The sequence below is a fragment of the Poromitra crassiceps genome (genome assembly GCF_964638095.1).
Source record: "Poromitra crassiceps genome assembly, chromosome: 4".
NCBI classification, from domain to species: domain Eukaryota; kingdom Metazoa; phylum Chordata; class Actinopteri; order Beryciformes; family Melamphaidae; genus Poromitra; species Poromitra crassiceps.
In genome coordinates, this window is record NC_139626.1 from 39,660,219 (window position 1) to 39,677,067 (window position 16,849).

The 16,849-nt window shown below is 44.0% G+C and overlaps 1 protein-coding gene across 1 annotated transcript in view; it reads left to right on the forward strand.

The window, feature by feature from the left end:
* Nucleotides 1-16,849, forward strand: part of LOC310775773 (adhesion G protein-coupled receptor L3-like) — a gene marked incomplete at its 3' end in the record, with an annotated part of 152,726 nt that overhangs the window by 132,716 nt on the left and 3,161 nt on the right. The window contains exons 8-10 of the mRNA XM_083635907.1: nucleotides 9,408-9,839; nucleotides 15,080-15,183; nucleotides 15,888-16,073. Coding sequence (XP_083492033.1) covers nucleotides 9,408-9,839; nucleotides 15,080-15,183; nucleotides 15,888-16,073 — 722 coding nt within the window. The remainder of the gene's footprint in view (nucleotides 1-9,407; nucleotides 9,840-15,079; nucleotides 15,184-15,887; nucleotides 16,074-16,849) is intronic.

Below are 16,849 nucleotides of genomic sequence, written 5' to 3' on the forward strand. Positions count from 1 at the left end.
CAGGAAGCACAAAGCCCCACCTTCCCCCATCACCCTGGGTGACTCCCCAGTCAACACTGTGGAGTCCTTCCGCTTCCTGGGGACCATCATCAGCCAGGACCTAAAATGGGAGCTGAACATCAGAGCTCTCACCAAGAAGGCACAGCAGAGGATGTACTTTGTGCGGCAGCTGAAGAAATTCAAAGTGCCAAAGGCCACGATGGTGCACTTCTACTCCTCCATCGTTGAGTCCATCCTCACCTCCTCCATCACCGTCTGGTATGCTGCTGCCACTCTCAAAGACATCAACAGACTTCAGCGCATCATCCGCTGCGCTGAGAGGATAATCGGATGCAACCTGCCATCCCTCCAGGACCTGCACGCAGCCAGGACACTGAAGCGGTCTCGCAAGATCATGGCTGACCCCTCCCACCCTGGCCACAAACTCTTTAAGACACTCCCCCACGGCAAGAGACTGAGGTCTGCCAAGACCAGAACCACCCGCCACAAGACCAGCTTCTTCCCAACCGCCATCAGCCTCACCAACAAGGCCCGGAAACCCCTTCCGCCAAGGGCCTCACCAACAACCCTCCCCCCCTCACACACACACACAACCCCCCCCCCCCCCCCCATAAAACTGGAACTCATACTGTATCTAATTTAATGCCTGTCTAACTGGGACTGGTAAATTGATGTAAATTCCCTGCACATTAATGCCTATTTAACTTAGCCTGTAAATTTCATATACATTCAATGTAAACTCTTATCTAACTCTGACTGTAAATTCATGTAAATCCACAGGGGCGGTTCTAGGCCTTTTTTGGGTGGGCTTTAGCCCACCCAAAAATAGTCTCAGCCCACCCAAAAAAAAAAAAAAACTTTTTTTTTTTTTTTTTTCTTCTTCTCTCCAAATCCATGGTGGTCATTAGTAGCAGTTTCTGTTAAAATTATCTTTATTTATTATTTATTTTTGCTTTAAAACTATTTTTTAATTTTCTGCTTAACTCATTGAGTGCCAGCCACTTTTGGAGAACGGACGCTCCCAGTGCCAGAGTTTCAGAGCGTTTTCAGTGATTTCTCGAGGCCCACAGAATATTGTGTGATATTACTATGTAAACACCGAACACGCACAAAGAACGAGGAGACTCTATTGTATCATCAGCAAAAAAAAAGTTTATTGATACCATTTTCCGTTCTTTAGTTATGAGCCGGAGAAGATAGGTTGTTTTCAGCAAAAACAGGCGTTTCAAATTAGAAGCTGAGATATTCAGCCTTTTGTGAAATGAAGCATTTCAAGCACATTCACTGACTCTGAAGCTAATATTTTCTGACCTGAAACATCTGAACAGCACCCACACACCCCTCAACTCCAAACTCCTCCTCCATGGGAGTGTCTCTGGTGGCTCTGCTCGCTCTGCTGGCTGCTGCGTGTGTCAGGCGAGTCTCTGCTGCCTGCTATGGCAGGCTCTGCTGCCTTACGGATCCACGTTCGGATGGCGGCCGCTCGTCGGGGGAGTCTGGATCGGGCTCGTGTTCGTCTGCGTTTCTGGGGTTTCGGTTGTGAGCTGGGATGAAGCTGCGTCCGATTATAGGCTTTCTGCTGCGCGTTTCAAAGTGCGCTGCACCCAGTCTATTTTCGGAGCGCTCAGCCTTGTGCGCCGGCTCCCAGCGCGACACTGAAAAGCCAAACCATTCTCATGAGAATGGTTTGGCTTTGGTTTTATTTTCTGGCGGCTAATCGTGTGGAGAAACTATGCAGCAGAGACAGAGGGGCTCATTTGTGGGATCGGATTGACTGCTGTTCGCAGCTAACGTTGGCTCCAGGCAGCCAGAGCAATCTGTGCCACTCTGGCTCATGCATCGGTTTCTCTTTCATCACGGGGCTTTTTCTGCTTTTTTTCCTCAACTTTCTCTAATCTGGAGAGCACTGTCGCCACCTAATGGGTCCATAAAATAGGTTATACACCTTCAATAGCTACAATATTTTTACAGGAGATGCATGAGGCTTTGATCCACGTCCCACCGCCAAAAAACGCAATTGACGACTTTAGTCGTCTTTGGCACTCTACGTTACTATTCGAATTGACGACTATACTCGTCCTTGGCACTCAATAGAGTTAAAGTTCATGAAAAAAAGTGGCATTCTTGTTTTTCCCCACAATAATTTCATAATACCATTTGTAATGCCACCGTTGTAGTGCTGTTGTTCAAAATTAAAGTACATTTTCTCAGATTTATTGATGTCTTTCTAGTCACACAATTTAATAGTCAGTGTTTCCCATACACTGATCTATTTGTGGTGGTACACCCTATATAGATTTTGACCCCCACAAATACTGCCACATATTAATTTCAACTAGTTGACTGCAAACTCCTGCTTTAGTGCTTACAGTATATTATTATCTTGTCGGAATTTTATTCCAGCCAATAAGTTAGGAAGTTCCCTTTTGATTTAATTTTACTTTTGTTTTGCCTACAAAGCAAAATGTTACTTTACTTGAAACTCCCCTGAAGTGATTTTGGTATTATGTATGCAAGCATAATTCTACCATAAGTAACCTGTATGCAGAATATATATAGTATATATAGGGAAACAATTATTTTTTCATTGCTGTAAAACCACAGAACGGTAAAGAAGATATTGATGTGTGTAGTTCTTCATAGATCTAGTCTCTTCATTTTGATCTCAAAGTGCACCAGCTTGATCCATTTTTACTTGAAACTGTACAAAATTTTCTTTCGGGGGGGCATGCCCCCGGACCCCCCTAGGGGTTCAGCGGTCCATGACCTTTGGGTGGGCTGAGCCCACCCAAAGGTCTGATGCTAAAACCGCCCCTGTCCACTGCCTATTTAACGTATATTTAACTCAGTCTGTAAATCTCATGTAAATCCAACGTAAATTCATATTTATCATCCACAGAACACTTCACCACCAACACAGTCTCACAGAAAATTGTATAATACCAACGATATGGACCAACGTTGCTATTTTACAATTTCGGCTCGAAAATTGTAAAATAGTAACGTTCTGAGATTTTAGGGTTAGGATTAGAGTAGGGGGAGGGGTTAGAAACAGAAAATCTCCGTAAAACACGCCCAAACCACGCCCACCGCTGTAGACACGTACGTTCCCATTTTACAATTTCTTAGCCGACATTGTAAAATACCAACGTTTGTCCACAAACGTTGCTATTTTACAATTTTTTTGGAGATCGGGTTGCCACCACTCATGTACATATTGTATATATTGACTCGATTTGATTGCACTTGCAACCTTGTGATTGCCGTTAGTTATCTTCCTACTTCTTATCCCTGTATATTGATGTAACCGCTACGCTGCATACAGACACTAAGACAAATTCCTCGTATGTAACTTGCATACTGTGGCAATAAAAGTGATTCTGATTCTGATATTAATTTACAATAGGTTAACATACCTGTGATAAGACAATGTTGAAGAATAACTGTTTTGATCATAGGTAGTCATGAAGTTCTGGACACAATCATATCTAACAATCAAAATATTCTCAGATTTGGGTCAAACAGTCAAATGGAGGTCCGTGGATCTAAATGATGGGTCGCTGCACTAGGCAACTTCTCACCTTGGCAGCAGGAGATAACGGGTTGAATTTTGAAGGGCGTCTTCCGGGTTGTAGCTGGTAGGGGTGCAGGTGATGGTCGGGTTGTAGCTGGTAGGGGTGCAGGTGATGGTCGGGTTGTAGCTGGTAGGGGTGCAGGTGATGGTCGGGTTGTAGCTGGTAGGGGTGCAGGTGATGGTCGGGTTGTAGCTGGTAGGGGTGCAGGTGATGGTCGGGTTGTAGCTGGTAGGGGTGCAGGTGATGGTCGGGTTGTAGCTGGTAGGGGTGCAGGTGATGGTCGGGTTGTAGCTGGTAGGGGTGCAGGTGATGGTCGGGTTGTAGCTGGTAGGGGTGCAGGTGATGGTCGGGTTGTAGCTGGTAGGGGTGCAGGTGATGGTCGGGTTGTAGCTGGTAGGGGTGCAGGTGATGGTCGGGTTGTAGCTGGTAGGGGTGCAGGTGATGGTCGGGTTGTAGCTGGTAGGGGTGCAGGTGATGGTCGGGTTGTAGCTGGTAGGGGTGCAGGTGATGGTCGGGTTGTAGCGGGTGACGGTATTTTTTTTTTTTACAGCAGGTTCATTCATCACTGGTGAGTCCAGCTTCCTCTGGACAGAGTATTCTGCTCCTAAGTTTTGCGTGTGGAGAAGATTTTCCGCTAGTGATGACCACACTGTAAATGACACCTGAATAAAATGTGTAGAAATTGTCTGAATCTAAGAGGGGATGAACGCTCTTCTCTCTTGCATGTGTCTCTTGCAACATCTGCTGCTTTAAATGACTAATGGGTTTAAGAAGATGAATGGGTTTTGGGATAAATGACTGGAAATAACAAAGCATTTGTTTTGAGGAGTTTCTAAGAGACCAGCTTGTGTGTTTGTGTGTGTTTTTGCCTACAGTATATACTGTACGTCGACATCAGAAAATCCCAAATCCACGGCGGTTTGTAATAAGATGATGAAGCCATCATGTCATATAGTGTCATCTCAGAATCACAATCAGAAAAATGTTATTGATCCCATCCCCCGAGGGGAAATTGAGTAATGCTACAGTTACTCACATTCAGGTAGGGAAAAAGATATAAACGTAGAGACATTATGAATAGACAATACATTTCTGTGTGGAGTTTGCATGTTCTCCCTGTGCCTCCCGGGGGTTTCCTTCATATAGGAACCCCCTTCACCAAAACATGCAATATCCTGGTTGCTAATGTGGTTCCTCCTCTAGTCGTTAAGGGCGCCTGTTCAGAGGGAGGGGAACTGGTTGGAATAGCATGAACCTCCCACGTGCTACATACACTGTATGTCCTACCGGTGAAGCTTCCTCTGTCAGGTGAAAAGAAGCGGCTGGCTAACTGTAACTGCCCATGTCTCGGAGGAAGCATGGAGCCAGTTTCGGCTCTCCCCAGATCGGCAGAGGGTAGAGTAGCAACCAGGATAAATAAATTAAATCAGCACTAAGGGGGATAAAAATGTACGACAGAGTTTTAGGGCCATGCATGATGAAAAATAAAAATTACAGGAGGATTAAAAAAAAAAACATTTTGAGAAAAAAGTCGAAATTTCATGATTAAAGTCGAAATTTCGACTTTAATCTCAACATTTCGACTTTATTCTTAAAAAAAAAAAAAAAAGCTCCTCTGATTTTCCCCCCTCTTCTGTCTGGTGCTTAAATTTCGACTTTAATCTCAACATTTCGACTTTATTCACGAAATTTCGACTTTAATCTCAAGAAAAAAAAAGGAATAGACAATAAAACAATATTGTTAGAATAGAAGTATGGTATATACAATAAAGTGTCCAAAATGTGTGCCTTCCCCTACAATCTCTATCAAAGTACTATTCAGTAAGAAGAGAGAATATGTGAGGTACATTAGGTATTAGATTATATAGCAGTCCGAGTAATAATAGTAATAATATGGTGATGCCTGCAAGCAAAATTTGCCATATGTACAGTAGAGCACATACAGCAGGGGCGTATGCAGAAATTGAATTATAGGTGGGCCTGGATCAAATTGGGTGGGCCTGGATAGGAAGGGGTGCAGTTGCCCGGCCAAAGGCCGGGCCCACTCGGGTGGCCGGCCGAAGGCCGGCCGCCCGAAAAATTTGACGTGTTATTTTACTAAAAATAATGCATTTGACCATCATTTCAAGTAGAATGATACCACCCAAGCAAGAATATTTCAAGTGTTTCAAGTGCTTTACTGAAATATTTGGACCATATAATGATAATACAATTATCTCAACCTTAAAAGGTTACATATAGGTGCCAAATGTTGCATACATGAATGCTTATACTTGTGTGTATACTGTTACTTTATACAGAAATTAGAACCACTGATCCATATACTGCTGTGAGTTTAAAAAATAACAACACTGAGGCTGCTTCAAGTTTGAACAAGACGCCCTCTGGTTTATTTATCCACAGAGAGAACAAAATTCCTAGATGTCATGAAGTTGTCATGCATTAGACTCTGGAGATGATGTGCCCTGCGTTTTTACAAAAGTAACAAAACCATTGGCTAGCAATGCAGCAGCAAGTTTGCCTCTAGAAAACAACCAATTAAAAAAAAAAAAAAAAAAAAAAAAAAAAAAATTTTTTTGGGTGGGCCAGGGCAAGAAGTGGGTGGGCGTGTGCCTACCCAGGCCCACCCGTAGATACGCCCCTGACATACAGTAGAGCTATATACTCTCTCTGTGTGTGTGTGTGTGTGTGTGTGTGTGTGTGTGTGTGTGTGTGTGTGTGTGTGTGCGCGCGCGCGTGCGTGCGTGCGCGCATGTGACTGCGCGTGCATATATACATTATTTAGTGTAAAAAACAAAACACTTCCAAACAGACAAAACCTGAAAAATTTGATCGAGAAAGAGGAAAAAGGTAATTTGCTTAAAAAAAATAGAGAGAGAGAGAGAGAGAGAGAGAGAGAGAGAGAGAGAGAGAGAGAGAGAGAGAGAGAGAGTTTAAATAATGGTGTGGGTTTACAAAATGGGCTCAGATTTCTGATAAGGAATTTGCTATCCTAATGGATTTTAAATGTTCTTAATCTTTATAGTTGCTCCTCCTGTACATTACTCTTAATGAGTTCCAAAGCCATAATTAGAGGGAAATGATTGGAACTGATAAAAGAAAGAATGTAAAGGGAAAGTGAGGTAAGCGTAAATGATTCCCACCTCCCAGACGTTCCATCCCTGCAAAATTGATTTGTGCCAGAGCGGCTGAAAAGCAAGCAAGGTTAGCGGATAGAAGGAGAAGCGGTGCTGTAGGTTCACTAGGGGACACTACAGCACCTCACACTCTTCTTCTCCTCCTTCTCCTCGTCACTTCATCCATTTCTTCTTTCTTTCTGTCCGCTAACCAGGGTCAATGTGAATAATTGAGCCTTTTTACAATGAAATATTGACAATAGAAGAGTGTGAGAGGCCCTCCTGCCCCTTATTGAATGAATCATACATGGCACTGAAAGGATGTTTCTTCCGCCAGGTTAGGGAGCAAGAGACACTGCTGTGTACTTCTAGTCCCACAGGACAGACTGATAGCTTTGTGCTAAGTTCACAGCATACACCAATAGCTTTGTGCTAAGTTCACAGCATAGACCAATAGCTTTGTGCTAAGTTCACAGCATATACCAATAGCTTTGTGCTAAATTCACAGCATAGACCAATAGCTTTGTGCTAAGTTCACAGCATAGACCAATAGCCTTGTGCTAAGTTCACAGCATAGGCCAATAGCATTGTGCTAAGTGCTAAGTTCACAGCATAGACTAATACCTTTGTGCTAAGTTCACAGCATAGACCAATAGCTTTGTGCTAAGTTCACAGCATAGACCAATAGCTTTGTGCTAAATTCACAGCATAGACCAATAGCTTTGTGCTAAGTTCACAGCATAGACCAATAGCCTTGTGCTAAGTTCACAGCATAGGCCAATAGCTTTGTGCTAAGTGCTAAGTTCACAGCATAGACTAATACCTTTGTGCTAAGTTCACAGCATAGACTAATACCTGTGTGCTAAGTTCACAGCATAGACCAATAGCTTTGTGCTAAGTTCACAGCATAGACCAATAGCTTTGTGCTAAATTCACAGCATAGACCAATAGCTTTGTGCTAAGTTCACAGCATAGACCAATAGCCTTGTGCTAAGTTCACAGCATAGGCCAATAGCTTTGTGCCAAGTGCTAAGTTCACAGCATAGACTAATACCTTTGTGCTAAGTTCACAGCATAGACCAATAGCTTTGTGCTAAGTTCACAGCATAGACCAATAGCTTTGTGCTAAGTTCACAGCATAGACCAATAGCTTTGTGCTACGTTCACAGCATAGACTATAGTCTATGCTGTGAACGTAGCACAAAGCTATTATAATAGCTTTGTGCTAAGTCCACAGCATATACCAATAGCTTTGTGCTAAGTTCACAGCATAGACTAATAGCTTTGTGCTAAGTTCACAGCATATACTGTACCAATAGCTTTGTGCTAAGTTCACAGGATAGACCGCTAGTTTGGTCTACTGTAGGCTGGCAGTAAGGTTGAGTATACAGAAATCTGTACTTTTAAGGGTAGTGACCGAATTCGGTACTAAATTCGGTACTGATTCAAGTAAAATCTATTGGTACCAAATTTCTGTACCGATCTGCTGAAAGTGCATCTGTTTAAAGTGTTCTAAATAACAATGTTCAAATTGATAAGTTTGGACTGATTTTTTCACAACTGAAATGACATGTTTGTAATTATGGAGAGAGTAAAGTACAGAAAAAAGGTACTGTTGGGGTACCGGTACACAATTCCAGGTACCGGTTCAAATGTGAATGGTACCCAACCCTAGCTGGCCGCAGGGATTTCACATTCACACATTATTCCCCTTTAGTACACAGTTTTATGTTGTGTTTTCAAAATTATATTTGTAATATAATATATTGTATTTATAATTTATGTAATGTAAATGTAATGTAAAATGTAATGTGTTTTCAAAATTATATTTGTTGTTGACCAAACAGTGACGGATGACTTAGGCAACAGATGGAAGCACTGGCATTGGGAAGTCATCAGAAACATGAGCTACTCCCAGTCAAAGGCTGTTAGCGTTGAGTAAATTAGCTGCTGCAAATTTGCTTGTGTCTGTAGTGTGTACCTACCCTCACTATACAATTGACACTTGTGGATCGCTGGGTCACTCGCAGCTGACGCAGACGGTTTGCTCGATGGCACTTCCGTTTCGCTCTGTTCTTCTTACACTTTTCCCCCCGCGGGGAATCAATTCTAAACTCTTGTCCGGGCCCGTCAAGACATTCACACTGCAGTCGTGTCCGGACGCATTACAGTGCTCGACCCATTCTGGGTCCTGGCTTATACTTGAAGAAGGACTGATGTTAAGGATGTTTTCTTGACTTGAGATGTGGATTGTATACCACTGTCTTAGTTTGCATTAGCAGTAATTTGACGTTTCTCACCTACAGTAATGCTTGTATGTAAGTTAAGTTAAGTTAGGTTAAGTTAAGTTAAGTTATCCTTTATTTATCCCCTTGGGGAAATAAATTTGATGTATTTTCTCTTCCTGTAATTAAAAGTCCCTATCTGGGTCAGCAGGTGTGTTTTTGAACAGAGCCTGTATATAATTATGGTATGTGTTGGGTAGTCATTTCTTAATCGTGTCTCTGAGGAAGATGTGATCGAGCACCATGTACTGTAATAAAGTAAGTTGCATACAGATTCTTTTGATACTGGTCGTTGATACATTCCCGGAATCTACGCACCTACCTTTGAAGAATGTTGGACTCTTAAATGTGCACTCTTGTGTGCCTATAGTTTAAGAAACCAGGTTCTGTCTTTGTTAGTCCTAACCCTCCCTTCTCTGTCTCTTCTCCAGACTACCGGCCTCCCATGGTCCCCCCTAACCGAGGAGGTGGTGGAGGAGGAGGCGGCGGTGGAGGAGGCTCCTCCTCTTCATCTACCAGCCGCACCACCACCCGCTCCCCTCCGTACTACACCACCCCGCGGCCGCTCCTCACCACCTCGCCTGGCCAGCGTTACCGGACCACCACCACGCTCCGCCAGCCCGGCCTGGGCCCGGGAGGGGGCCAGCCCGCCCTGGGCCCGGCCGGGGGGTCGTCCTCCGACACCAACCAGATCCCCGACACCAACCAGAAAGCCGGGGGTCGCCCCCCGCCAGCGGCCGCCCCCCAGCCCCCGGCCCTGGCCCCGCAGGACTTCTGCAGCCCCAGGGTGACAGCTGACGTGTCGTGGCCCCGGACCCAGCAGGGCCAGATGGCCAAGCAGCCCTGTCCTGTCGGGACACTGGGTAAGGAAGGCTGGGGAGGGGGGTCCTGTTGGGACACTGGGTATGGAAGCCTGGGGAGGGGCTCGCCAGACGTGTGGATGAACTCACCGAGTGAATGCTCCAGTCAATTGGCTGGAGCTGAATAATTAATCAGAAAAAAAATCGAAATCAAAACTTGTGCAATTTCTAAATCGCAGAGGCTAATTAATTGCTTAAGAGAGGTCAAAAATGGACTTCTGAACAAGGTGTTTTAGTGCTGTGGGTAATCTTTGATCCATGAATCAAGTACAACATTAATGAATACTTTGATCATACTCAATCTCAGTAAATCCTGCACACTGACGTCTATTTGTATTAACAAATTCATTTTGCTTTGAACAATTTTAAAGTTATGACAAGAAAAACTTGTGATGATGATGAATCACAGTTTAAATCGCAATTGCTGTATTCTGTTAGATTAGATCTGTCAGATTTGTCAATCTTTCAGGCCTACTGGAGTGTGCGTGCGTGCGTGCGTGCATGCGTGTGTGTGTGTGTGTGTGTGTGTGTTTGGTTGTTTGTTTGTTTGTTTGTTTGGTTTCTTTTGTCCTCACTATTGTTGTTTTTTTGCTGTGTAAGTCAAACATTTTCTTCAATCATGTCACTATACAGTATGTATTATCTGCTACGATGTTATTAATGTTGTAGAAGGACAAGTGTGAGCATGTTGGGCGGTGTGCTGAGCTTATGATTCACTGGGACAGTCATATCATCATATCATGGCTGACATGCACGCAGCAGCACACAGTCAGCCTCCAGAGCAACTCATTAAAGGAAGAAAACGGCACGCATATGTGCACACATGCAGTGCACCACTACTGACACACACACACACACACACACACACACACACACACACACACACACACACACACACACACACACACACACACACACATGATGACAACAGTAGCAGGTATAAAGGTAACATACAGCAACCTCTTCATGGATATCAAAACAACGGCTTCTCCATATTGAGCAGCTACTGTACCAATGATAGCAGCAGATACTGAACAACACCTTGCTGACTGCTTCTTTTGGGGAGACCAGCCATCTGCAGGCCTCTCACAACCAGCTTGTACGTTGTGCACATGCATGACCTATAGGCTACCAAATCTAAAAACAAAAAGTCGACACTTGTAGCCTTGATATGAAATGGTCTGCTCCAGCTGTTGATATTTCAGCATCTTGGTTAGAAAGGCCTCCTCAAGGCTGTGGTCAAAGGTACAGCCAACCTCTCCAGAACAAACACCTCTCTACGATTTTCATTGACAACAGCATCAGGAGTGTTAGCAGGAATATTACAGAATCGTCACTATAATAGACCGAACATGCTCGGCTTCACAGTAGAATCTTTATAAAGCGAAATACAAGATCTGAAAATAGAGGTGATATCTTTTGATATCAAATCCACTATTCTATCGTGTCTACAAATGCAACACCCTGTGTACGCATGGCAACCATTTAAAATGTGAGACATGGTTTCCACGGATGGTTCACGTTGCTTGCACACATAAGACCTTGATTCAGATGTACATTTCCTCTCCATGCGGTTGCCCTCCTGGCCCCTCAGTAGCTGGGGCGTGAGTGTGCTGTTCATCCCCAGACATCTGAAAGGTTGCCCTTTGTCTGCATTCATTAGACACACATACGCTACTTGACTTACTTGACTTGCATGTGTAGAAGCTTACTCATACACATATACAAACCGCCCACAACGAGCATGTGTAGAAGCTTATTCATACACATATACAAACTGCCCACAACGAGCATGTGTAGAAGCTTACTCATACACATATCAAAACCTCACACGAGTATGTGTAGAAGCTTACTCATACATATACACAAACCGCACACAACGAGCATGTGTAGAAGCTTATTCATACACATATACAAACCCCACACAACGAGCATGTGTAGAAGCTTATTCATACACATATACAAACTGCCCACAACGAGCATGTGTAGAAGCTTATTCATACATATACACAAACCGCACACAACGAGCATGTGTAGAAGCTTACTCATACATATACACAAACTGCCCACAACGAGCATGTGTAGAAGCTTACTCATACATATACACAAACCGCACACAATGAGCATGTGTAAAAGCTTATTCATACACATATACAAAACCGCACACAATGAGCATGTGTAGAAGCTTATTCATACACATACAAACCCCACACAACGAGCATGTGTAGAAGCTTACTCATACATATACACAAACCGCACACAATGAGCATGTGTAGAAGCTTATTCATACACATATACAAAACCGCACACAATGAGCATGTGTAGAAGCTTACTCATACACATATACAAAACCGCACACAATGAGCATGTGTAGAAGCTTATTCATACACATACAAACCCCACACAACGAGCATGTGTAGAAGCTTATTCATACACATGTACAAACTGCCCACAACGAGCATGTGTAGAAGCTTACTCATACACATACACAAACTGCCCACAACGAGTATGTGTAGAAGCTTACTCATACATATACACAAACCGCACACAATGAGCATGTGTAGAAGCGTATTCATACACATATACAAAACCGCACACAATGAGCATGTGTAGAAGCTTATTCATACACATACAAACCCCACACAACGAGCATGTGTAGAAGCTTATTCATACACATATACAAACTGCCCACAACGAGCATGTGTAGAAGCTTACTCATACACATACACAAACTGCCCACAACGAGCATGTGTAGAAGCTTATTCATACACATATACAAACCGCCCACAATGAGCATGTGTAGAAGCTTATTCATACACATATACAAAACCGCACACATTGTAGAAGCTTACTCATACACATATGCAAAACCTCACACGAGTATGTGTAGAAGCTTACTCATACACATATACAAAACCTCACACAAGTATGTGTAGAAGCTTACTCATACACATATACAAAACCTCACACAAGTATGTGTAGAAGCTTACTCATACATATACACAAACCACCCACAACGAGCATGTGTAGAAGCTTATTCATACACATATACAAAACCTCACACAAGTATGTGTAGAAGCTTACTCATACACATATACAAAACCTCACACAAGTATGTGTAGAAGCTTACTCATACATATACACAAAACCGCACACAACGAGCATGTGTAGAAGCTTACTCATAAACATATACAAAACCTCACAAAAGTATGTGTAGAAGCTTACTCATACACATATACAAACCGCACACAACGAGCATGTGTAGAAGCTTACTCATACACATATACAAAACCTCACAAAAGTATGTGTAGAAGCTTACTCATACACATATACAAACCGCACACAACGAGCATGTGTAGAAGCTTACTCATACATATACACAAACCGCACACAACGAGTATGTGTACAAGCTTACTCATACACATATACAAAACCTCACAAAAGTATGTGTAGAAGCTTACTCATACACATACACAAAACCGCACACAGCGAGCATGTGTAGAAGCTTACTCATACACATATACAAACCGCCCACAACGAGCATGTGTAGAAGCTTACTCATACACATATACAAACTGCCCACAACGAGCATGTGTAGAAGCTTACTCATACACATATACAAACTGCCCACAACGAGCATGTGTAGAAGCTTACTCATACACATATACAAACTGCCCACAACGAGCATGTGTAGAAGCTTACTCATACACATATACAAACTGCCCACAACGAGCATGTGTAGAAGCTTATTCATACACATATACAAACTGCCCACAACGAGCATGTGTAGAAGCTTACTCATACACATACACAAAACCGCACACAGCGAGCATGTGTAGAAGCTTACTCATACACATATACAAACTGCCCACAACGAGCATGTGTAGAAGCTTACTCATACACATATACAAACTGCCCACAACGAGCATGTGTAGAAGCTTATTCATACACATATACAAACTGCCCACAACGAGCATGTGTAGAAGCTTATTCATACACATATACAAACCGCCCACAACGAGCATGTGTAGAAGCTTACTCATACACATATACAAACTGCCCACAACGAGCATGTGTAGAAGCTTACTCATACATATACACAAACCGCCCACAACGAGCATGTGTAGAAGCTTACTCATACACATATACAAACTGCCCACAACGAGCATGTGTAGAAGCTTACTCATACACATATACAAACTGCCCACAACGAGCATGTGTAGAAGCTTACTCATACATATACACAAACCGCCCACAACGAGCATGTGTAGAAGCTTACTCATACACATATACAAACTGCCCACAACGAGCATGTGTAGAAGCTTACTCATACATATACACAAACCGCCCACAACGAGCATGTGTAGAAGCTTACTCATACACATATACAAAACCTCACAAAAGTATGTGTAGAAGCTTACTCATACATATACACAAACTGCACACAACGAGAGAGTCATAAACACACACACACATTCCTTAGCACGGATTGTTTTCCCCGGTGGATCAATCGAAAGCTTTCTGACAGACACCGAAGAACTCCCTCCAAGACACACACACACACACGCACACAAACGCGCGCACACACACACACACACACACACACACACACACACACACACACACACTAGTCTCTCAAGACAGACGCGTTGGCTCGCGTATTTTACCAATGTCCCAGCCTGCCCGTCTGTATTTCAACAGCTCTCCAAGCTGGTCAGAAAAAAAGGCAGGATGTCCGCACAAAATAAGGCGGGTCCCGGTCATTTCCCTACTTCCGTGTCCCCTGTGCAGTCGCTTAGTAGCTCCGACTGGAAAACAAACTAGCGAATCCTAGCTACTGTAGCTAGCTGCTGAGCACAAATTGGATAAGAACAAGATATTTTTTATTTATCTATACATTTATTTTTAGGAACGTGTTGTGATTGGTCGAATACCATCGAATCCTTCCGGTCTGAAGCCTTTTTTCTTTTTCTTTTGGAAGACGACCACTTCCTCTGTCCAATTTTGAATGGGCTGAAGTAGTCTCTGGAGCATTCAAAGATTGTGGAAGAGACTGACTTGAGAGACTACACACAGAGACACATAACCCCCCCCCCCCACACACACACACACACACACACACACACACACACACACACACACGCGCGCACTCAGTGAACCTGCAGGCACCTCCTCCAGAGTCTTGGCGTCTCCTGGTGAATGTCAGCGCTGTCTCAGTCTGTTTGCTCTGCGTGTCTTTGCAGGCGTGGCCACGTACGTGTGCGTGGCCCAGTTGGGCTACTGGGATCCCCGAGGCCCCGACCTCAGCAACTGCACGTCGCCCTGGGTCAACCACATCATGCAGAAAGTGAGTGTGAGCGTCCAGCCCCGGCGTAGAGGCTATCCATTATGGAGATATGGTCCCGGAGCAGTTCATCACGCGTGAAGACACAGCGACCACAGGGGAGGATTTAGGCCACGTCCACGTTTGTTAACCCAAGTCCATGTGTGTGATCTGGGGGATAGGGAGCATCGCTGGAGGGAAAAGGAAATTAGCGATGATGTTATTTATTCACTGTGCTCTCATTATATGATGGGCGTACTTGCATAGGATGAATAGCTTTGGCACGGATAGCATTATTCTGGCCTGCGTTGCATAGGATAGGCTACATAGCTTTAGCATTATTCTGCTTTGGCACTCTGGTTATCAGGGTTTCCTCCGGTCTGTTATTCCTCAGTGTGTTCTCTCTCCGATGAGCCACGAGGCTTTGCAGGCTTGTCTTTATAAGACAGAAAGGCAGCTAAAAGAGTCCCTGTCACACAGCATGGCAGCAGAGGTGCTAACGCAGGATTTGTTCGTGTTAAGTAACCTTACAGTAAAGTGTCATTAGGATCGCACTCATAAGAGGCTCTGAAAACATTGACGTTAAGTTCCTCTCACCCACTTCAGCTAACCTACAGTACACACACTCGTTTACAATACACACATCTCTCGTGTTCTCTCCCTCCTTCACTCCTGTTCTTCCACATTTACCTCCCCCTCTCTCTCTCTCTCTCTCCCTCCCTCGCCAGCTGCGTTCGGGGGAGACGGCGGCGATCGTGGCCAGGGAGCTGGCGGAGCAGACCAAGGGGCTCCTGCGTCCGGGCGACGTGCCGTCCACGGTGCGGGCCATGGCCCAGCTGGTGGAGCTGCTGGACGTCCAGCTCAGGAACCTCACCCCCGGCGGCAAGGACAGCGCCGCCCGCAGCCTCACCAAGGTACCGCGGCCGCGGGGGCATCGGGGTCAGGAGAGGGGAGTCGATGTTTCACTAGGGCGTGATGGAGTAGGGTTGATGAATAATACCCTTTTTTTGGCGATCAATCAGCGGTATAGATCCGCGTGCCTGTGGGTGATTAGTTACTGGGTAGTGGAGAGGTAGGTGTGTGTGTGTGGGTAGTGGAGAGGTAGGTGTGTGTGTGTGTGTGTGGAGGATGGAGAGAAGAGCGATGGAGGAGAGAAAAGGGAACAGAGAGAGGACATCTCAGTGTGTTTTTCACCAAGATTAATAACACTGTAGCGCTTAGTGTTTTTTTTCTTCCATTCTGCAGGGGTTAGAGAAGACTTTATGTGCAGGGTGTGATGAAGCACCGAGAACCATATATAATGTTGTAGATTTTTGGGGTGATAAATGGCTGCTTTTAGACATGGGTCATGTCCTCTTCTCCACGGGGATTATTTTAACAATTTGTGCCCAACTTTTGGGACGAATTAGGGCCCCTATGAAATCCGTTTTATGTTTTCCAAATTCCGTTTTATGTTTCCCCCAGATACAGTTTACAGTTCATACTAATTTTATCATCAGAAAGATGATAATAGTGTCTAATAATGTGAATGAGTAAAACAACAATTAAACAAGATATAACGGTACATTTATGCAACACAACATTGCACTATTTTTATCAAGTACTTCAATGCAGAGTCAAAACAAAAAATACAACAAAACAAAATGGACAACAAAGTCCTGAATATATTCTCGTCTTGAATCTGCTGATG